Source organism: Puntigrus tetrazona, chromosome 6, assembly GCF_018831695.1.
Source record: "Puntigrus tetrazona isolate hp1 chromosome 6, ASM1883169v1, whole genome shotgun sequence".
Lineage (NCBI taxonomy): Eukaryota > Metazoa > Chordata > Actinopteri > Cypriniformes > Cyprinidae > Puntigrus > Puntigrus tetrazona.
Window position 1 is genome coordinate 15,344,929 of NC_056704.1, and position 17,865 is coordinate 15,362,793.

General features: G+C 36.0%; 1 protein-coding gene across 1 annotated transcript in view; it reads right to left on the reverse strand.

Moving 5' to 3' along the window:
- sgip1a (SH3GL interacting endocytic adaptor 1a) overlaps positions 1–17,865 on the reverse strand; it is a 49,195-nt gene continuing 31,330 nt past the window's right edge. The window contains 14 exon segments of the mRNA XM_043242571.1: positions 1–245; positions 350–514; positions 1,168–1,232; positions 1,432–1,634; positions 2,054–2,186; positions 3,258–3,413; positions 4,726–4,837; positions 10,643–10,702; positions 11,684–11,837; positions 12,697–12,821; positions 13,932–14,675; positions 15,065–15,139; positions 16,384–16,470; positions 16,940–17,028. Of these exon segments, the coding sequence (XP_043098506.1) occupies positions 223–245; positions 350–514; positions 1,168–1,232; positions 1,432–1,634; positions 2,054–2,186; positions 3,258–3,413; positions 4,726–4,837; positions 10,643–10,702; positions 11,684–11,837; positions 12,697–12,821; positions 13,932–14,675; positions 15,065–15,139; positions 16,384–16,470; positions 16,940–17,028 (2,191 nt within the window). The 3' untranslated portion in view covers positions 1–222.

Consider the following 17,865-nt stretch of genomic DNA (forward strand, 5'->3'; position numbering starts at 1 on the left):
GATGTTGCAAAGTGAGTACGGTTCACAAATATAAGAAGTACACCCTAAAACGGTCCACATTTTATAATGCAACTCATATAATACTGCTGGAGTGTGTGTGTGTGTGAGGTCCACCTGTATTGTACATCTACAAAGGTTTATCCATAAGGTCAGGTAGGGGTCATGTCCTGTGTTTTAAATACTCAGAATTGGTCCAAAATATGCAGACTGGCGTCAGGTCGTTTAGTTGTCCGCCATGTATTTTCCTACGATGAAAGCGCAAATACAGTTTTATGTTTTGAACGAACGCAGCAGAATGTATTTTCTCCAGATTCCCAGGCCACTGCTGATCAAGAAACAGACGACTCACCTGCTGCAAACCTCTTTTTGATGAGGGAAAATCGATACCCGAGGCCAGCCAGCTCAATGTCACAGCCTGACAGAGTGCTGCCCTCACTGGTGAACTGCACGGCCACCGGAGCCGGTTTACTGGGACCCTCCGTCAGCTGGAAACGGGCCAGCAGAGATCCCACACCTGAACACAGAGGCAGAAAAGGAAATTAAGAGAAGCGATTCATTTACTGATAACTGGCATAGGCAGTTTAGACCGTTCAGAGGTTTGGAGTCGTATGTGAGCCGGAGCCACAAAACCAGTCAGGAGAGTAAATGTTCAGTGTCTGTAAGCTGAATAAATGAGCTTTCCTTTGATGTATGGTAGTAAAAATACAAAGTATATACTATTAGTACTAAATTCAGCTTTTTTTACTGTTAGTACAATTCAGCAAGCTTGCACTCGTTTCACCAAAATTGTCAGTACAGACATTTAACATGTCAAAATGTTTTTGCTTTCAAATAAATGTTGTTCTTTTGAAACGTACGTTCATTAAAGAATCCTCAAAAATATTACGTACTATAGTAGAATGATTTCTGAAGGATCGTGTCGCACTGAAGACTGGAGTGATGGCTTATAAAAATGTAGCTTTGCCATCACAGAAATAAATAATCTTTTAAAATATATGAATAAAAAGGTAGTAATATTTCACAACATTTATGTTCTGTATTACAAAAACGTTGCCTTAATGCGTATAAAATACTATTTACAAATACTTGAGATTAAAACATCTTACAGATCCCAAACCTTTGAACGGAAGTGTACGTATACACACGAGAATGAACCATGAACCTGACCTCCATTCTCAGACTTCTGAGAAATATCTGGAATCTTCCATAAGATTCTCTGCTGTTCAGCATTCCTAAAAAGACAGCAATAAAAAATACATCTATTAAAAGGTCAAATACGCTAATGCTCTTCTTTTATGTCTAGTACTACGCACAGTTTCATTTTTTAAACTCTCAAACTAAATTCCAATCCTAATGCTTCATTTTTACAGTGACGGTCTGATTTCTGTAGGCTGGTAGTCCATTAATAGAAGAATCTAGTTCATGTCTCACCAGGCAGCCGGGGGAAGCACTGCCTGTAGTTTGCTGACGCCTCCGTCCACAGGAATGAGGAACTGAACGTTGTTGAGGGCAACAGGAGTGGTCATGGCACCACCGTTGTACTTGTAGTCTATCCTCAGATCGGTACTGGTGGGCTCACACCTCCAGCTCACTGCTAGATTTAGAGGAGTGGACTGTAGGCCCTTCGGTAACACCTGAGAAAAAAAGTGGCCGCAATCTCAAAAACAAAACTGTGTTTTAAATCAAATTCCAAAAAACCACCCAAAACAATAACATTAAATTAATAGTGATTAATAAATAAATAAATAATTAATGTATACAATTTTCAATTAATTTTAAAAATAATTTAAAATAAATAATATAAAGATAAAATAATTATTTTATTATTACATTATAAATAATTAATAATATTATTTCATAGATATTGCATTAATAATAATGCAAAAATAATGTGCTTAACAAATATTAAGACATTTTTTAATAAATGACAATTATTCATAAATTATATATATATACAATATAAATTATATATAGAATCATAAATGATAGTTAAATATAATTTAAGTTCTAGATATAGATGTTCCTGTGGTCAGTGTTGCTTTGAGGTTCTCACCTGATATTTCAGCATGTCTACATTGTAGTAAGTTGCTTGTGGTTTCTGCTCGGCCACCTTCTTTAAATGGGTCATCAGGTTTGGCATATTCACCCAGAACTCCTTTGAGTCAGGATTGGGCTGTGTGGTGTCACTGGCAGAAATGTAAAAAAATGCATTCAAGACGCAAATCTCATGCAAAGAAAATAAATAATTAGGCATTATCTGTTCTTCCTATTTTAACATGTACACCATTCAAAAATTTGCAGTCAATATGTTTTTACTTTTTATTTAAATATTTTTGTACTAAAAAAAGTGGCAGTAAATTGTGACAATTTATATAAATCCTGAAAAAATGTATTATTGTTTTCAACGTTGATAATAATGAGAAATACTTCTTGAGCAGCAAATCATCATATTAGAATGATTTCTTTACTGTGTGGCACAGAAGTAGCAAAGGTTCCTAAAAATTCAGCTTTGCCATCACAGGAATCAATTACATTTTCAATTACTAATGACTAATCACTATTAATCACACCCAAAATAAATGTTTTTGTTTACATAAAGTGTGCGTGCACTGTGCATATTTATTATATATAAATATACATGCATATATATATATATATATATATATATATATATATATATATATATATATATATATATATATATAATATTTACATGTATATATTTATATTCATATAATTTATATTATATATAAAAATATACAAGCATATTTATCTTAAATATATACATGCACGCGCATGTGTGTGTATTTATATATACGCAATAAATATACAGTTCACACACATATTACGTAACACAAACCTTTATTTTGGATGCCTTTAATTGTGACTAATCGTTTGACAGCACAGATATTTACTGTATTTTTCATCAAATAAATATGCCTATGTGAGCATTTAAAGTATTAAAAACTCCACAGCTTTTGCGAGATCAATAAACGACCGCATCCCCTCACTACTCCTACATAAGTGTGGAGATCACATATATTTAGTCATACGCTACGTGAGTCAGCCTCAGCCCGAAGTGAAATCTCACACTGAGAAGACGAGCTTAGCGATATAGAAGCATTACTCTCCGTCCTTTACTAATTAGCCCATAAGCAATGATTCATAATACATTAACAGGCTAATGCCTTATAAAGTCGCCGGTCACTAACTATGTGACGGGTCTGTCGTAGTCGATGTTAGATGAATGTTATTACCAGCACAGTAACTGAGGGTTAGGAAGGACGTGTTCCAGACGACTGTAGTTGGTTATGCTGAAGGTTAGCACAGCAGGCGATGGGTTATTTGCAAAATGCCGTGTGATGCCCGCCGGGAAGGACAACACCATCTCTCCGGTGATCTTCACCACACACCTTAGAAAGTGACATTATTATACACATAAATAAGTAAAGGTCTGGCGTGTGAAACACTGTTAGAAACAGAGTGATCAATAAAAAGTAATTCACGGGGGCCATTCACACAGAACAAGTTTTTTTGTCCTGTTTAACTGCAGCACGCTGCTTTTGGTGTAAAACATGCTTGACGGACACCTTGTGTGTTCTGAAAAAAGAGAGGAAACTTACAAGAAGTTCAACTTCAAAAAAATGTATTAATTAATCTCAAGACCTTGCGTTTTTGTTCTTGTTTTATTCCAGTGCCTGTTTCTTTCAAAGCAAAAACATTCTACATGAATGGCCCTACATACTGTAATAAGGGACATCAGGACATAGAAAAAAAACAGATGTACAGACAGAAGAGATTAACAGAGAGAGGGACAGAGATGATGGGTAAATATACGTTTTCTCATTAAAGGAATGGTTCACCCAAAAATGAAAATAATGTCATCATTTACTCACTCTCAAGTACTTCCAAACCTGTATGAATATCTTTGTTCTGACGAACATAAAAGGAAGATATTTTAAAGAAAGTTTGTACCCAGGCTGTATTTTTTCTGCTATGGAAGTCAATGGTGACCAAAAACAGCCTGGGTACAAACTGTGTTTGAAATTTCCTCCTTTGTGTTCAGGGTGAACTATTCCTTTAAGGACCTCTCTGAAACATATAGGTCATATATTTGTACATTAATTTAACTTAATATAATCTGAATTTGGTGTGTGAATATGTATGTATGCATGTATATTAGTTCTGCCAAATGATTAATCGCATTCAAAATAAAAGTTTTTGTTTACATAATATATGTGTGTAGACTGTGTATATGTGTGACACACAGTGTAAATTATTTTAGAAAAAAGCTAATATTTTATACCTATTTATCTGTAGAAATTGAATCATGACATAATACATTTCAATATAAAACCAACTAATGTCAAATTAATATTATCATATTATTAAATGATATAACATATATGTTCTGCATTGTTTATTTATTATTACTTATCGGTTGTGAAATATCACTAGCAGCTAAGGGTACATCGATGTTGCGTTCAAATTTTTAATGATGGGATGTTATGCAAATATTGGATTCATATGTGCTTTATTTAAGGAATAATTTAAGACTGTTTCTGTAAATGCCTTAGAACTTAAACCTAAAATAATTATAGATTATAATGATCACGGTTATTCTAGCAAGCTATACCCTATATTTACAATTTCTATGAAATACTTGTAAAAGCTGTATAAAAGCTAACATGGCTCTGATTCTGAGATGTGAAGATGGTCACATACTTATTGGGGTCAGCTCCTTTGAAGTAGGCACTGACTGTCTCTGTGAAAGCTGCAGCCACGGGCAGGGTGTCCTGGGCCCCCATTGTGAGGGGACTGGGCCCTCGAGAGCAGCCTGAGAGAACAAACACATACACACTGACTTACAATTGTTTACAGACAAAACGTACATTGAGTCACTGAGATACAACACAGAGGCTAAATACATGGGTGAATGTCAGAATGGAAATACACACAAATACACAAACAAAACATCTCACGGTTTATGAGACGATCAGCGGCTGACCAAACTGATTTCTTCAGTTGTATTTGTATTTTAACAATACACTCGAACCCCTCAAATCTAAAACAATGCTTTTCGGTTTACTTTCCTTGACCGCACCGTAAGGACTTATCAGTAAAGGTGTAGTTTATGTTTATTTATGGGCATACAAACAGATAAGCATACTGAAGTTGCAACACAATCTTGTTTTCAGAATATTAAATAGAAGTAGAAGACGAAGAAGAAGAAGCAGCAGCAGCAGCTCACATATAATGTTTATTTAGTAAAGACAATCATGCAGTTAATTATACGGCTTAATTTATTAAACCGAGCAGCAAAGACACGTGTAAATAAAATGTAATTAAAACCATAACGTATATCTGTATTAATACACATATAACACATAATGTTCAATGATTGTATTGATTTTAAGGAATATTAAATCTGGTTTTGTGTGCGAGTGGGATGAAAATTACAAGGGATTTTATTCCAATTTCAATGTATTTGGTTCCTTAATGATTAAGTAAACCGGTAATACTTTATAATAAGGTTAACATTAGTTCATTTAATAAAACATCAACAAAGAGTGAACCACACATTTATTACAGTATTTATTCATCTTAGTTAATGTTAGTTTATAAAATACAATCATTCATTGTTAGTTCATGTTAGCCCACAGTTAACTAATGATAATGATGACTTGTGATTTTAATAATGCATTAGTAAAAACTGAAATTAACATTAACTAAGATTAATAAATGCTGTAGAAGTATTGGTTTATTTCTAGATCATGTTAACTAATGTTGAACCTTATAGTAAGGTGTTATCAGTAAATTGGGATCAATTTGTAACTATGAAAATGAAAAATTATACTATAACAGGTCTAGTGCCATTTTCAGCAGATCTTTTATTCAGACATTTTTAAGTGTGCCTTAAGATTTCAGAAGTGTCTAAACATTAGTAAGTATACTGTAATGTGGTATGTAATACAGTGTTTTAGAAATATTATTTAAACCATAATATCTTAAATGCAGTTTAAAGCATTTTTCTAGTCTTTTTTTCAATTTTAAATTCAATTGCATTCACTTGGATTTATAACAACAACTAAAGGTAAGTGCAATATATACAAAAGATGGAAGAGAACAGAATGGAAAAGAAAAAGTAAGGAAGTTGAAACAGTAAACACTCGGCTTCAGTGACATGCACCTGAAGCAGAAACCCAAGACCAAAGTCAACATGAAGAGATCAAAGCAGACGAGCCACAAAACAACAAGAACGAGAAAATATACAGTATTAGTGACGAAGGTAAAAGTATGATGATCCTTGAAAGAAAAGTAAACCTGCCGATGACTGGAAGATGAACGGTTATATGGCGAAGCAGAAATACTGAGCAAAGCAGATGTGTGGAGGACAAACAAATGCGTCACAGTTGGTTTTGATGAAGGAACGAATGCTTAAGAAAAAGAGGGAAGTCAGATGTCAGATGAGACTTGAGTGTGCACGCGCTACGTCCTTAGATATTAACCCCAACTTACCTTCAAAGGTTAAATAAAACTTGCCTCTGTCAAACCACACGAGGGAAGGCTGGTCTGTCTCTGTGTTGGAGGGGGAGGAGGTATAAGGATGGGGGGTGAGGAGAGGCAGGGAAGGAGAAGGGGGAGAGAAGGACAGTAGCGTGAGTCACACACAGGTCCATCATATGGCACAGTGATGGGGGCCAGGGGCACAGGGCAAAGACGCTCACAATTCACCGCAGATGGAGATGACTAGGACATGTGAAACACAAATGTTGCACAGGACACTGGGCAATGAACAAATAAAACTAAAAAAAACTAAACAAAAAGATAAATCCAATTCAATTTGTGTAGTTATTGTGTCGTTTTATTTGCAGCAAGACTATAAGTGAGAAAATGAGGTGACATATTAGCTTCAGATTTATGGTTATTGTTGGTATTAATAACGCATGTGTAAACTTCTATTTTAAAGTGCACGGTCTATTAGAGGCCTGTTTTGATGTTTTGGAGAGATGGGGAGATTCGAGAATACAAAAACGATATTCTTACAAATTTTTCAAAATTATGAATAATTCACGTGTAATAGCAGCACAGACGAAAGCTGGAAATGATTTCAGGTGCTTATGAATTAAAGCCTCTAGATTCAAGGATGACGTTAAACGGCTTATTCTTAAACTTTTGAAGGTACAGATTTTTCAAAATGGAAAGTTCTGTCCTATTTCTTCACGCTTTTGATGTTTTAATATACTCAAACTGCACGCATGCAGAGATCCTGCTACATTTATTTATTGAGACGATTTTTGGTATCTAACATATCCAACTTTTATCATAGCAGCAGTCCTTATGACTTGTGCACTAAATTCAAAAGGTCCTTGCACCTGACAGTCTGACATTTCCAGATACGTTTTTATCATCCCAAGCAGTTGTCATGCACAGAAACCTTACTCACTGAAGATAATTAATCAATTGTGAAAAAATTAGCGAAACAATACAAAAGGCAGACCTCAAGCAGTGAGGACGATTTCTTCTTAAAAAGAGAAAAAGAAAGAGGAAATACTGGGTCCATCTAAACCCAAGATGGATGGAGGACAGAAGACATTCTGGATTTTGGTGTTCACTTGGACAGTGGCTCTGAATTTTCAAAAAGCAAAAATGTAAGCTTAGTGTAGTAGGCAGTGTGTAAGGTTGTGTTACATTTTTAAATGTGCACAAAATTTCAGACTGTGTGCAAGGACCTCAAGTCTTCTGTATGTGAGGAGCTTTGTGTGAGGAACAGACTGAAATAGAAGTTCTTATTCATGAATGAGTTGTTCTTCACTGAATTTAATGAGGCTTGCTGGAGAAGATGATAACCAACACACAGTGATTTCAGTCTAGTGCTCACAAAATGTCAAATATTACGAACGTCTGGACTAAATAAAGTTTTTAGAATGTAATTTCAGTGTTTTTGTTCCATGAAATCAAAAGGGTTTAGAATAACATGAGGGTCAGTAAATTATCACGAATATCATTTTCACTTGTAAAGTGCTTTTGGAAGCAAGGAGTTTGTGTTTTGTGAAAAGTATATCATGTATGTTTCTTGAAATGGGAGGAGGTGTCTGCAGTAGGGATGATGGGCAACAGGGGGCGGAAATGAGTAACAAGAGGGAAGAGTAAAGGGGGGCTGCTTCTACTGTGCTGGAGAGGGGTAATACAATTTCAGACAAAACCTGGACCACGACTATAAATGAGGTGAAGATCATTTAAGCAATGAGAAGATGTAAGTTGTACAGTTATGCTGAGCAATTAAATTTGTTATTTTTAACTAACAACAATGTCCAGAACCTGGAATAGTGCAATAGAAGACTGAACTTGGACTTGGAAAAAATTACTTTGCATATTGCAACCCAGGGAGATGTAAAACACAGAATGCTAAACTGAGACCTGCAGAATATCACCCCATACAGAATAATGTCATGATATATATATTGCCCGGTATAAGTGAGAATGTCACTTATGACACTTATGAGTTCATGGAATATGTTACCAAGGTGATATATAATTTTTGCATACATACCATACATTCTCTGGGTAGATGAAAAAAATACTTTTAAAACATATATAAAATACCCACAGTAACAAGTTTATAATACCTATATGATGATTTGTAATTGGTAGCTACAATATGTCAATAACATATTTTTATATGCAACTTTTATATTAAATAAATGTTATATTATATAAATTATATGTGACCCTGGACCACAAAACCATGTTAATCTTTCAGAATTAAGATTTATACACATTCAGTTTAACCAACTTACATTTTAAGTTATTTAATGTTAATTTAGGTGACAACTGGAATATTTTAGCTGCCAGCGGGGTAACATTATTTTACAGTGTATAAGATGGATATACATAACCATCCGTGTGGACAAGATATACATGTATATGCATGCATCAACCTCTGGTTGCTAGGAGTCTTTATTATTGGTAATCAATCAACTGCAAAACTAAAGCCAATGCCATTTTGTTTATTTATGTAATCCATAGAGCAGCACACACTTTATGGTTAAAGATATTAAGTAGGAACACGCTACATTTGATTTGACTATGAAACGCAGCATAGGTTTTGTGGATGTCGAAGATAAAATTTAAAGATGTGAATTTTACCTGTGAGGATAAAATAGACGTGGCAGTAAAGCTTGACATTTGCAGCTTGACGATGTTAGAAATGCTTTTACCCAGGTGCAACATCAGAGAGCTCTCCACTCAAACTAGTGTGACGGCTGGCATACTGATCAGCTCTGCTGCCACTCGGGCCAAATTCCAGACCGCACTTCAAACACTGAGAGGCTGTGTGTGTGTGTGTGTGTCATCTGTTCAAGCAGGATGGTGGTGCTCTTTGAGTTTTCTGAAGAATCTATAGCCAGACAGATGCTTTTCAGGCACTAAAAGACTCTTCTGTTCCTGGTTCTTGATGTCAGTGCAGATGTGAGATGGGGGATGTTGCATAACTGTTACAGGCGGAGCAATCTCTAACATGCATGATGAGCTAGACAGACGTGTTGTCTTTATGAATGTGAAGAGCAAAATATGACAAAGAATTAAAAATGGATGAAGTAAATACTGTGTCAAATAGTGCTGGACTGTAATCAACTTGACAAAAGTAAAAGTAAAAATACCTTTCAAAAACTGCTGAACAGTCTTTGATAAGTCAATATTCATTACAATTAATGTTTATGTACAGAATTTGAAAATGTTTTTAAAATAAAAAGCGATTTATAATTTTATACAGTAACAACTCTGATAAAAGGCCATTTATTATGAATGCTTTTTATTATTAATAATTGCAATAAATCTCCTGCCAAGTAATGGTTCAGTACCCAAACAAGGATTTTGTAGTTGTCAAGTGACATTATTATTATTATTATTATTATAAATTTCATAAATATCTGGTCACAGGTATGTTTATTATTTTTCTTTTACAATAATTTTCTATACACGATTTTTACTGGCTTCAAATGTGGCTCATCCAATCAGAATTGAGAGTACAAACTATCAATTTTTATTTGAGCAAACTATCCACTATAAACTTGTTAATGTGAAGGATTTTCAAGCAACCAAATGTATTACCAAGAACAGTGGAGCAGAATTAAGCCTTTGTTTATTTTCCATATGTATTTTGGAGTTGTGATATCAAACGAAAATAACCAGGTTTACTTTTTAGCTTGTAGAGACCAGGCTGTATGCAGTTTTATCACATCAGTCTGCAATCAAGCATTCAATTTCTATAGTTCTACTTTAATTAGTCGGGTTTGTACTTTGAGAGTAGCATATTTTAAAAGTTTATTGGCTGAGCTGGCAGCTTTAATGCCAGGCTTTCATTATAAGTGCATTGCTGTAATCAACAGTGAGCCACAGTTTCTGCCGATGGACATTAAGCCATAAATGACCTGGAAAATTACTTTAAAGACTCTTTACATGAAAAGTTTTCATTTTCGTACTTACTAGTTTAGGTCACTGGTGCAAATGAAAATGATCAACATGTATGAGCTATGCTCTGACAACTGACACTATGCGAAATGTAACCATTGTTACATTGTTGAATCAGTGGTCTCCATCCCCATCCATTAAACCAGGAAGGGTTTATACAGTAGCGTACCTGCTGGCAAGTCTGCCCGCCTCTCAAAGCTGGGAAGTTTGTCTACAAATGCGTCATCTTCTGACATCAGACAATTACGTCAGCCCAAAAGACAGGACAAGAAAGACGACAAAACACAAACAAAAATAAACGTAATTTAAATTAAATGACAAATAATTGCAAAGAAAACCAAAAAGGTCACAGTTTTTAAACTCAGATGTCACAATGGATGCACGGCACACATTTAAAATAAAACAAAAGACAGCTGAAGAAGAAAAAATGGAATGGTGAGGGGAAAAAAATTGACCAAAGCTGAAAAAAATCCAAAAGGATGGAATAGCACAAGCAACAGATAGACCTATTTCCATCAAAAGCTCTAGAATCTTGATTCACAAAACAAAATAGTTTGGAAACCTCCGGAAATGCTGATATTAAAAAATACAAACCAAAAAACGACCTTTCCAGCATCAATGAAAGCATTCAATTTGGTACAGCAGATGCCATACAGTATGTCACATTTCAAAAAGTCCAGCAAAGTAACAACTAGGTTTGTATGTTATGGTATTTTTTCTTTAAACTGATAAATATATCTTTTTTAGGTCTTTTTACAAGACAAAGACCAATTGCTTGGATTCAGAATTGCAGGGATTAAACATGAAAACATTTTATCTATACAATATCCAAGTAATCTTAGCAATTATTTCCACTTAAACATGCAAAAAAAACCCAACTGATTAACAAGCTATTATACTGTATATGTATGAGCTAAACTGTGTTTTTAGCTAAGCAATTAATCTTTCATAATTTCCAGTGATCTAAATATCTTAATGCAGAATTATAGCGATTTCACTTCAGCATTTTAAACAAAACAGCATCGTCACCAACTAGTTTTGGTCCAAACTAAAGCCAGAGCCATGACAATATTATGACAACAAATTCAAAACAGAGAAACAGAGGACCTCGTTTTGTCAAATTCTTGTTTGAAAAGCAATTTCCACAGCAGACACATAAAGACAAAGCAGCATGGCAAAGCAGAGAGAGTGATGGGAAATGGAGTCACACCTGACACAGACACGGAGAGCTCTTTACCGACGGTGGGAGTAGTGGCGGCACTCAGAGAGTTGGTGGAGGAGATTGAAGAAGTGCTTTCTGCACGGGCCAACGGAGCCAGAGGAGGGGGGCTTGACGAGTGTACAGGGGGGCTGAACGGCCGATTCTGACAGGAAAAGCAGGGAAAAGGTAGAACAGACAGAAGGGAAGTTAAGTAACAAAAGAGTAGGGGTTTGTCATTTCGGTCAGGTGATCAGGAAGCATCTTATGGTAATGTTTCTTGTATTTTGTTTCAAGGTTTTTATTTAAAGTATATTAGATACATATTATATATTTGTGTTTCTCAACTGGTGGGACACCAGACCTTTTGAGTGGGTTGCGGAGTGTGCGCCCAAAAAACAACACTGTGAGACTTTTATTTTAAAAGACGGACATGAAAGCCGAGATCTTGATAGGCTTAAAGCCAGTGTCATTATTCTATTGATATTTCGTAACTTATGAAATAGTCTCTCTAAAACAAACTATCCTGTCATAGTGTGCACTCTTCAATAGCACAATGTGCACATCACTCTTCAGGATATCACAAGTGCATAAAATATACGAGCATGCAACGTGTGAAATAAAAACATAACTGGTACTGCGCGGATCAACTGAGAAGGTATGATTTTTTATTATATTCAGGAGCAGATTCCATTTTTCGTAAAGAGTTTGGTTGTTTCCATAGTATAGGACTGCTATTTAATTAGTATTCGTCATATTCATAGCAGTCTTAACTTATTTTTTTTATTTTTAAATAAATTATTTTTATATAATGACCATAGAAAGGCCAAACCAGTTGAGAGCAACTGGTATGTATCAACCTAGGTCTGGTCTAGTATTTTGAGGACCCCTTGCTATTCTTAAAAATGTTTTAAAACTTACATCGCCATGGAAAAGTCAGAGACATTGAGAATTTGCTGGGAACTAACAGGGACAGTAATAGTTACTATTTGAAAGTACTGTGAATTTTTTATGTTATCACGTACCACGTCCCCTACGCTTGGTTTCCCAGGTGGCAGTTTGGGTCGTGAGGGTGGCCGAGGTGGGGGAGGGGGAGGGGGAGAGCTGCTTGTAGTCAATGGCGTAGAGGGACGTGCAGGGGAGGAGGAGCCTGTGGAGCGAGAGTATTCCATTAAAGCAAAGCCATTCAAAGACTAACATGCATTACGCCCAGTCAAAAGTTCTTCCCAATTCAGATAAAATACATTCAAGTATGATACTTGACTGGAACAGCTTTAGAAAATAACTATACCAATCAGATTAGATTAAATCAAATTTTAAGAAACTCATCACACAAAATCTACAGAGATTGCACAAACAATGAAAACAAAAACATGATTTGTATCTTTGAAAATTAAGATGCATGACAATGGTACATAAAAGCAGATGCATGACTCCCAGATTAGAGCACTGCCAAAATTTGAAACTCAAAAGTGTAGTAGCACTATTACAAACAGTAAGACTATGTGTGTCTATATATAGAAAACAATGAGGCAAAAAGTTGTCAGATACCCTTCATTCCTCTTACTAAGAAAGTACTTCTGTAAAAACCCATAACATGATGGTGAATGGAGCAGAATGACTCAACCAAACTTGGTTGGTATGTATTTTCAACACCCAGAACCTTTTGTTTCTGCTTATTGCCTTAGGGTATATTCTATTAATTAAATCTGTTATTTCCCTAATGCGGATTGGTGGTTTCATTGTTTGAGGGCTAGTTCATCTAAAATTTAAGGCTGCATCTAATGATTATTTTGGTAATGAAATGATAAACTGACTAAACTGGCAGATGCTTTCCACACACAATGTGCAGATGCATTTTATTGCTAATTACATTTGTTGTCGATTATTTTCATTGAGCTTAATTTTGTTGTAGCCCTACTAAAATTACTCTGTGATCACTGTTCGTAATCCAAACCTGAGCCACTTTGTTTTTTCAGGGGGAAACATAGAAGGTAAAGTTCAGCAGAATGTCTAAGTTGCTCTCATTAATACAATGAAACTGGATGTGGACAAGTCTTGTGTGATGAACAGGCTTAAACATTCAATGAAAATCACTATTAATAAATCAAATAAAAATGTGCTCTACAGAAAACCTCATTCAGGTTTAAATAGACAAGCGAAATGATGATGACAGAATGTTTATTTGCAGGTGAACTAAAAGCTTTAGTGTTCTGTGACCGCTGGCCCGGCTGACATTTGTTTTTTAGATAGGACTCACCACTTTCATTTCCACTTGTTGCAGCTGGAGGTATGGGCCCTGGGGATGACACCACCGCCCTATATGTGGGAGGTGGAGGAGGAGGAGGTGTTGAGCGCAGTCCTTGACTGATCTCTTTGGGTGAAGCGCTGCTCTCACTTGGGTCCTCTTTTGATGGGGTCTCCTCAGGGCTCTTCTTGTCCTCTTGGTTCAGAACCAAGGGTGGAGGGATTGTGCGTTCACTTGTCTCTACAGTGGTTGGAGGGCTGTTGGTCGAGTCTGATTGGGACTCACATGCCGCAAAGTCTGTTTTGGAGTAAGAAAGATCATCTGGTTTCGGGGGTGGTGGGGCCTCTTCAATCGGAGGAGGAGGGACAGTTGGGGGAGAAGGAGTGGTGTCTTTGGGAACAGGTGGGACAGGAGGGAGGCTATCCTTTGGTGACTCAATGGAAGGAGGAGAAGGTGCTGGCTCTGCAGGAGGAGGTGGAGATTTTGGTAAAGGAGGATTCGGCTCCTCTGTTGGAGGGGGTGATTTAGGTAATGGGGGTGCTGGTTCTGCTGGGGGAGGTGGAGATGAGGGTAGTGGAGGTGCTGGCTCTCCCTCCGAAAGAGGTCCTTGAGGTGACTCATCATTGAAGCAGACCCACTTATCTCCAACATCTTCACCAGGTTTTGGAGAGTCTTCTGGACCAAAAATGTTGTCTAGATCAGCTATAGAGGGCCTCTGCGAGGTCTGCCTTGAATTTTCTTCTTCTTTCTGTCCATCTGTATCAGGGACAACACAAATATCATAGACAAATATTTTTTTTTAAACAGGCCAAGGGGGAGACAACTGAAAAGGCAAGACATACCTTCAATCCAAAAAGATTTTTTACAAGACAGAGTACCAAAAGTCAAGCACAAACAAAACCAGACACATACTCGTTGGGGTCAGATATTGTTACAGACCAGGTGCCCAAACCTGCTCCTGGAGGGCTGACTTCCTGTAGAGTTTAGCTCCAAAGTGCCCCAATAGATCTTTTAGTATTCCTCAAGACCTTGATTAGCTGGTTGAGGAGAGGTTAATTGCGATTGGAACTACAGTCTGCAGAAAAGTGGTCCTCCAGGAGCAGAATTAGACACCACTGCTATAGACTGAGGCCCGGGGATCTTACCGGTAGGTTCTGTAGCAGGAGATTCAATCGGAGGGGGGGAAGTCGGCACATTCTTAGGCGGAAGCGGAGGCAGAGCTGCAATGACATTAGTGCGGCTGAGACAAGCTCTTACATACACCCCCCACCCCCCATAGGCCACACCTCCATGCCCCACAGCACCATGCAAAGGCAAGGTCTCATTCAGGTAGTCAGGGACAACAGAAAAGGACTGTGGCATGGGATGAATAGCTCAGACTCTATGATAACACTTCACTCTTTGTGACCTAGTAATGCTATCATGCTATTTTTATTTTTTTAGGTTGTTACATATTTTTATGGTAATATATATTGTTTAGTATGCTTTTACTAGGGCTTGCAAAGACTAGTCAATTTTTAATGCTTGGAGGTCCAGAAAATTTGACTGAAAAATAAAATTACTAGAATGTTCAAAAATATTAAACATTAAATAAAAAAATTAATATTCTTCACATCATACTATTACACACACAGATTGAAGCTTATATCATTAATACTAATATTTTGTTCTGCTTTCAGATAACTGGTCAGAAATCATTGCTAGTTTTTAACAATGGGGAATCTTGCTTTATATCATTATTAGGAAAAAAAGGAGATGCTAAAGCCAAGTTAATAAATATTATATTTGTATTATGCACTAACCACAAAAAATGTCTTTATAAAATCACGCTTAATATGTTAATATGAGCTGCCTCCCAGTTCAGCTGCATGTTATTATCATTGAAAAGTAACTTAAAATATTTAGAGTGCTTTGCATCATGTTAGCTGTGTTTAACAAACTTTGCAGCTGGCTGTCAGACCAGTCTTTGTCTCATTTTAAGATTAACACTCTCTCACTTCACAGTTGACTACTTTCCTAGATGACTAGTCATATATTTTTAAAAAAGTAGTCGTGCAAACCCTAGTACTGACACATTTATGTAAAAGTACATTTATAAATATATTACTTTTAGCAAGCACAACATTCCCTTAATTTAGCCATATGCATAAAAATAAACCCACACAGTGTCATTCTCCTTTTCTTTTAGGTTTAGGCTGACAAAAAAATAGGCCACATTGAGTAAACCGTTACCAAATGACAAGAGTACAAGATGAGCTGGATGACTCTAAGGATTCTGATTGTTTTTCTGGCTAATGACTTAGAAATTAGTAGGTTAATGGAGACTGCCAAAGGGAAAGTTATTAAAATAAAAATTCAGAGGCAATCATGATTTTTCCACTCAGACAACCGTTCACCGTTTTGGAACGTATGGGTTTATGATACCAGGATGATGGCAATCCATGCCACACAAGCAATGACTTACTTCCTGTAGGAAAAGGTCTTGCCAGAGAGGAGTCTAGGTGTTGCTCAGGCAGGGGTGCACCCCAAACCTCAGGTTCCTCTATCACCACTAATTTATGGAAGAGGACATGATACACAGTCGATGGTGGAGCAAAATTAACAACTGCGTGACTCACAGAGAGGAAGGAATCACCATGAAACACTTATCTGTCCCTATTTCTGTAATAAATGGCCTATGAGTGTAATTGATTTCATTTCAACTGCTGCAAATGGAATTGAGTGGGAGTCAAAACAACTACTGAGCACTAATAAATGTTCTGTTCTGTAGTTGAGATTACAGAAATCTATTATAGAAGCATACAAACAAACAGTATTTGGAAAAAGAAGTGTCATCTTTAAACCCTCTGTGAGTCCCTTGAAGACAAAAAACTGTATATGACACAGAAAAATGAATTTTTGTTCAAGTGAATGAAGTGAACATAAAGAATCTGGGTTGTGATCAGGTTCAATTGAATTGTGAGTGTTTTATTTCAGTGATAAGCAGCACTAAAGGGTAAAGATATGGTTATAAACAGTACCTTCACTGGTCTTCTGCTCATCAAAGGCTGTCTCCAGCGGAGGGCCGAATAAGGCTGTTGCATCCTCTGGCACTGGAGATTTCTTATTACTGAAATGATGGAGAATTAAGCCAGATTTGCATGACTCATCCACACAGATGCACACTAGTCACATCCAGGCTGCAACTCTCCAATTTTATAATATAATCCAGTTAACTCATTTAACAAATGTTTAAAAGATTTACACACTATACTAAATTGCAACAACCAGGGTTATATTCCATATAACCACACTTGGTAACACTACAATTTTTATATTAGGGACCGATTCTCTCTATTAACTAGTTGATTATTAGCATGCCCATTGTTAACATATTGGCTGTTTATTAGTGCTTATAAAGCACATATTTTGCATTCCACATCCCCACAACATTTCTAATTATTAATTAAGATTTTTTGAGGCAAATGTCATAGTTAATAGATTATTAATAGCAGGAACTGGACCTTACAGTAAAATGTAAAATGTTTTGTATTCTGCTATTTAGTTTTGTTATTATTTTAGTTCCAGCACAAATTGGTCAAATTCGCAACGACACAGTATACTATAGTATAAATATTTACCACTACAATTAGCATTAAAATGAACACTGTCAAACGATTAATTGTGATTAACTGCAGACAAAACAAATGTGTTTGTTCTGTGTATATTTATCATGAATATATAAATACACACTAATGCAATATGTATATTGAAAATATTTACATGTATTTACATGTTTACATTTATATCCACATAAATATATTTAATATATAAACATAACATGTGCATGTTTATATATATATATATATATATATATATATATATATATATATATATATATATACACACACATCACACATATGTATGTTATGTAAACAAATACTTCTATTTTGGATGCGATAAATCA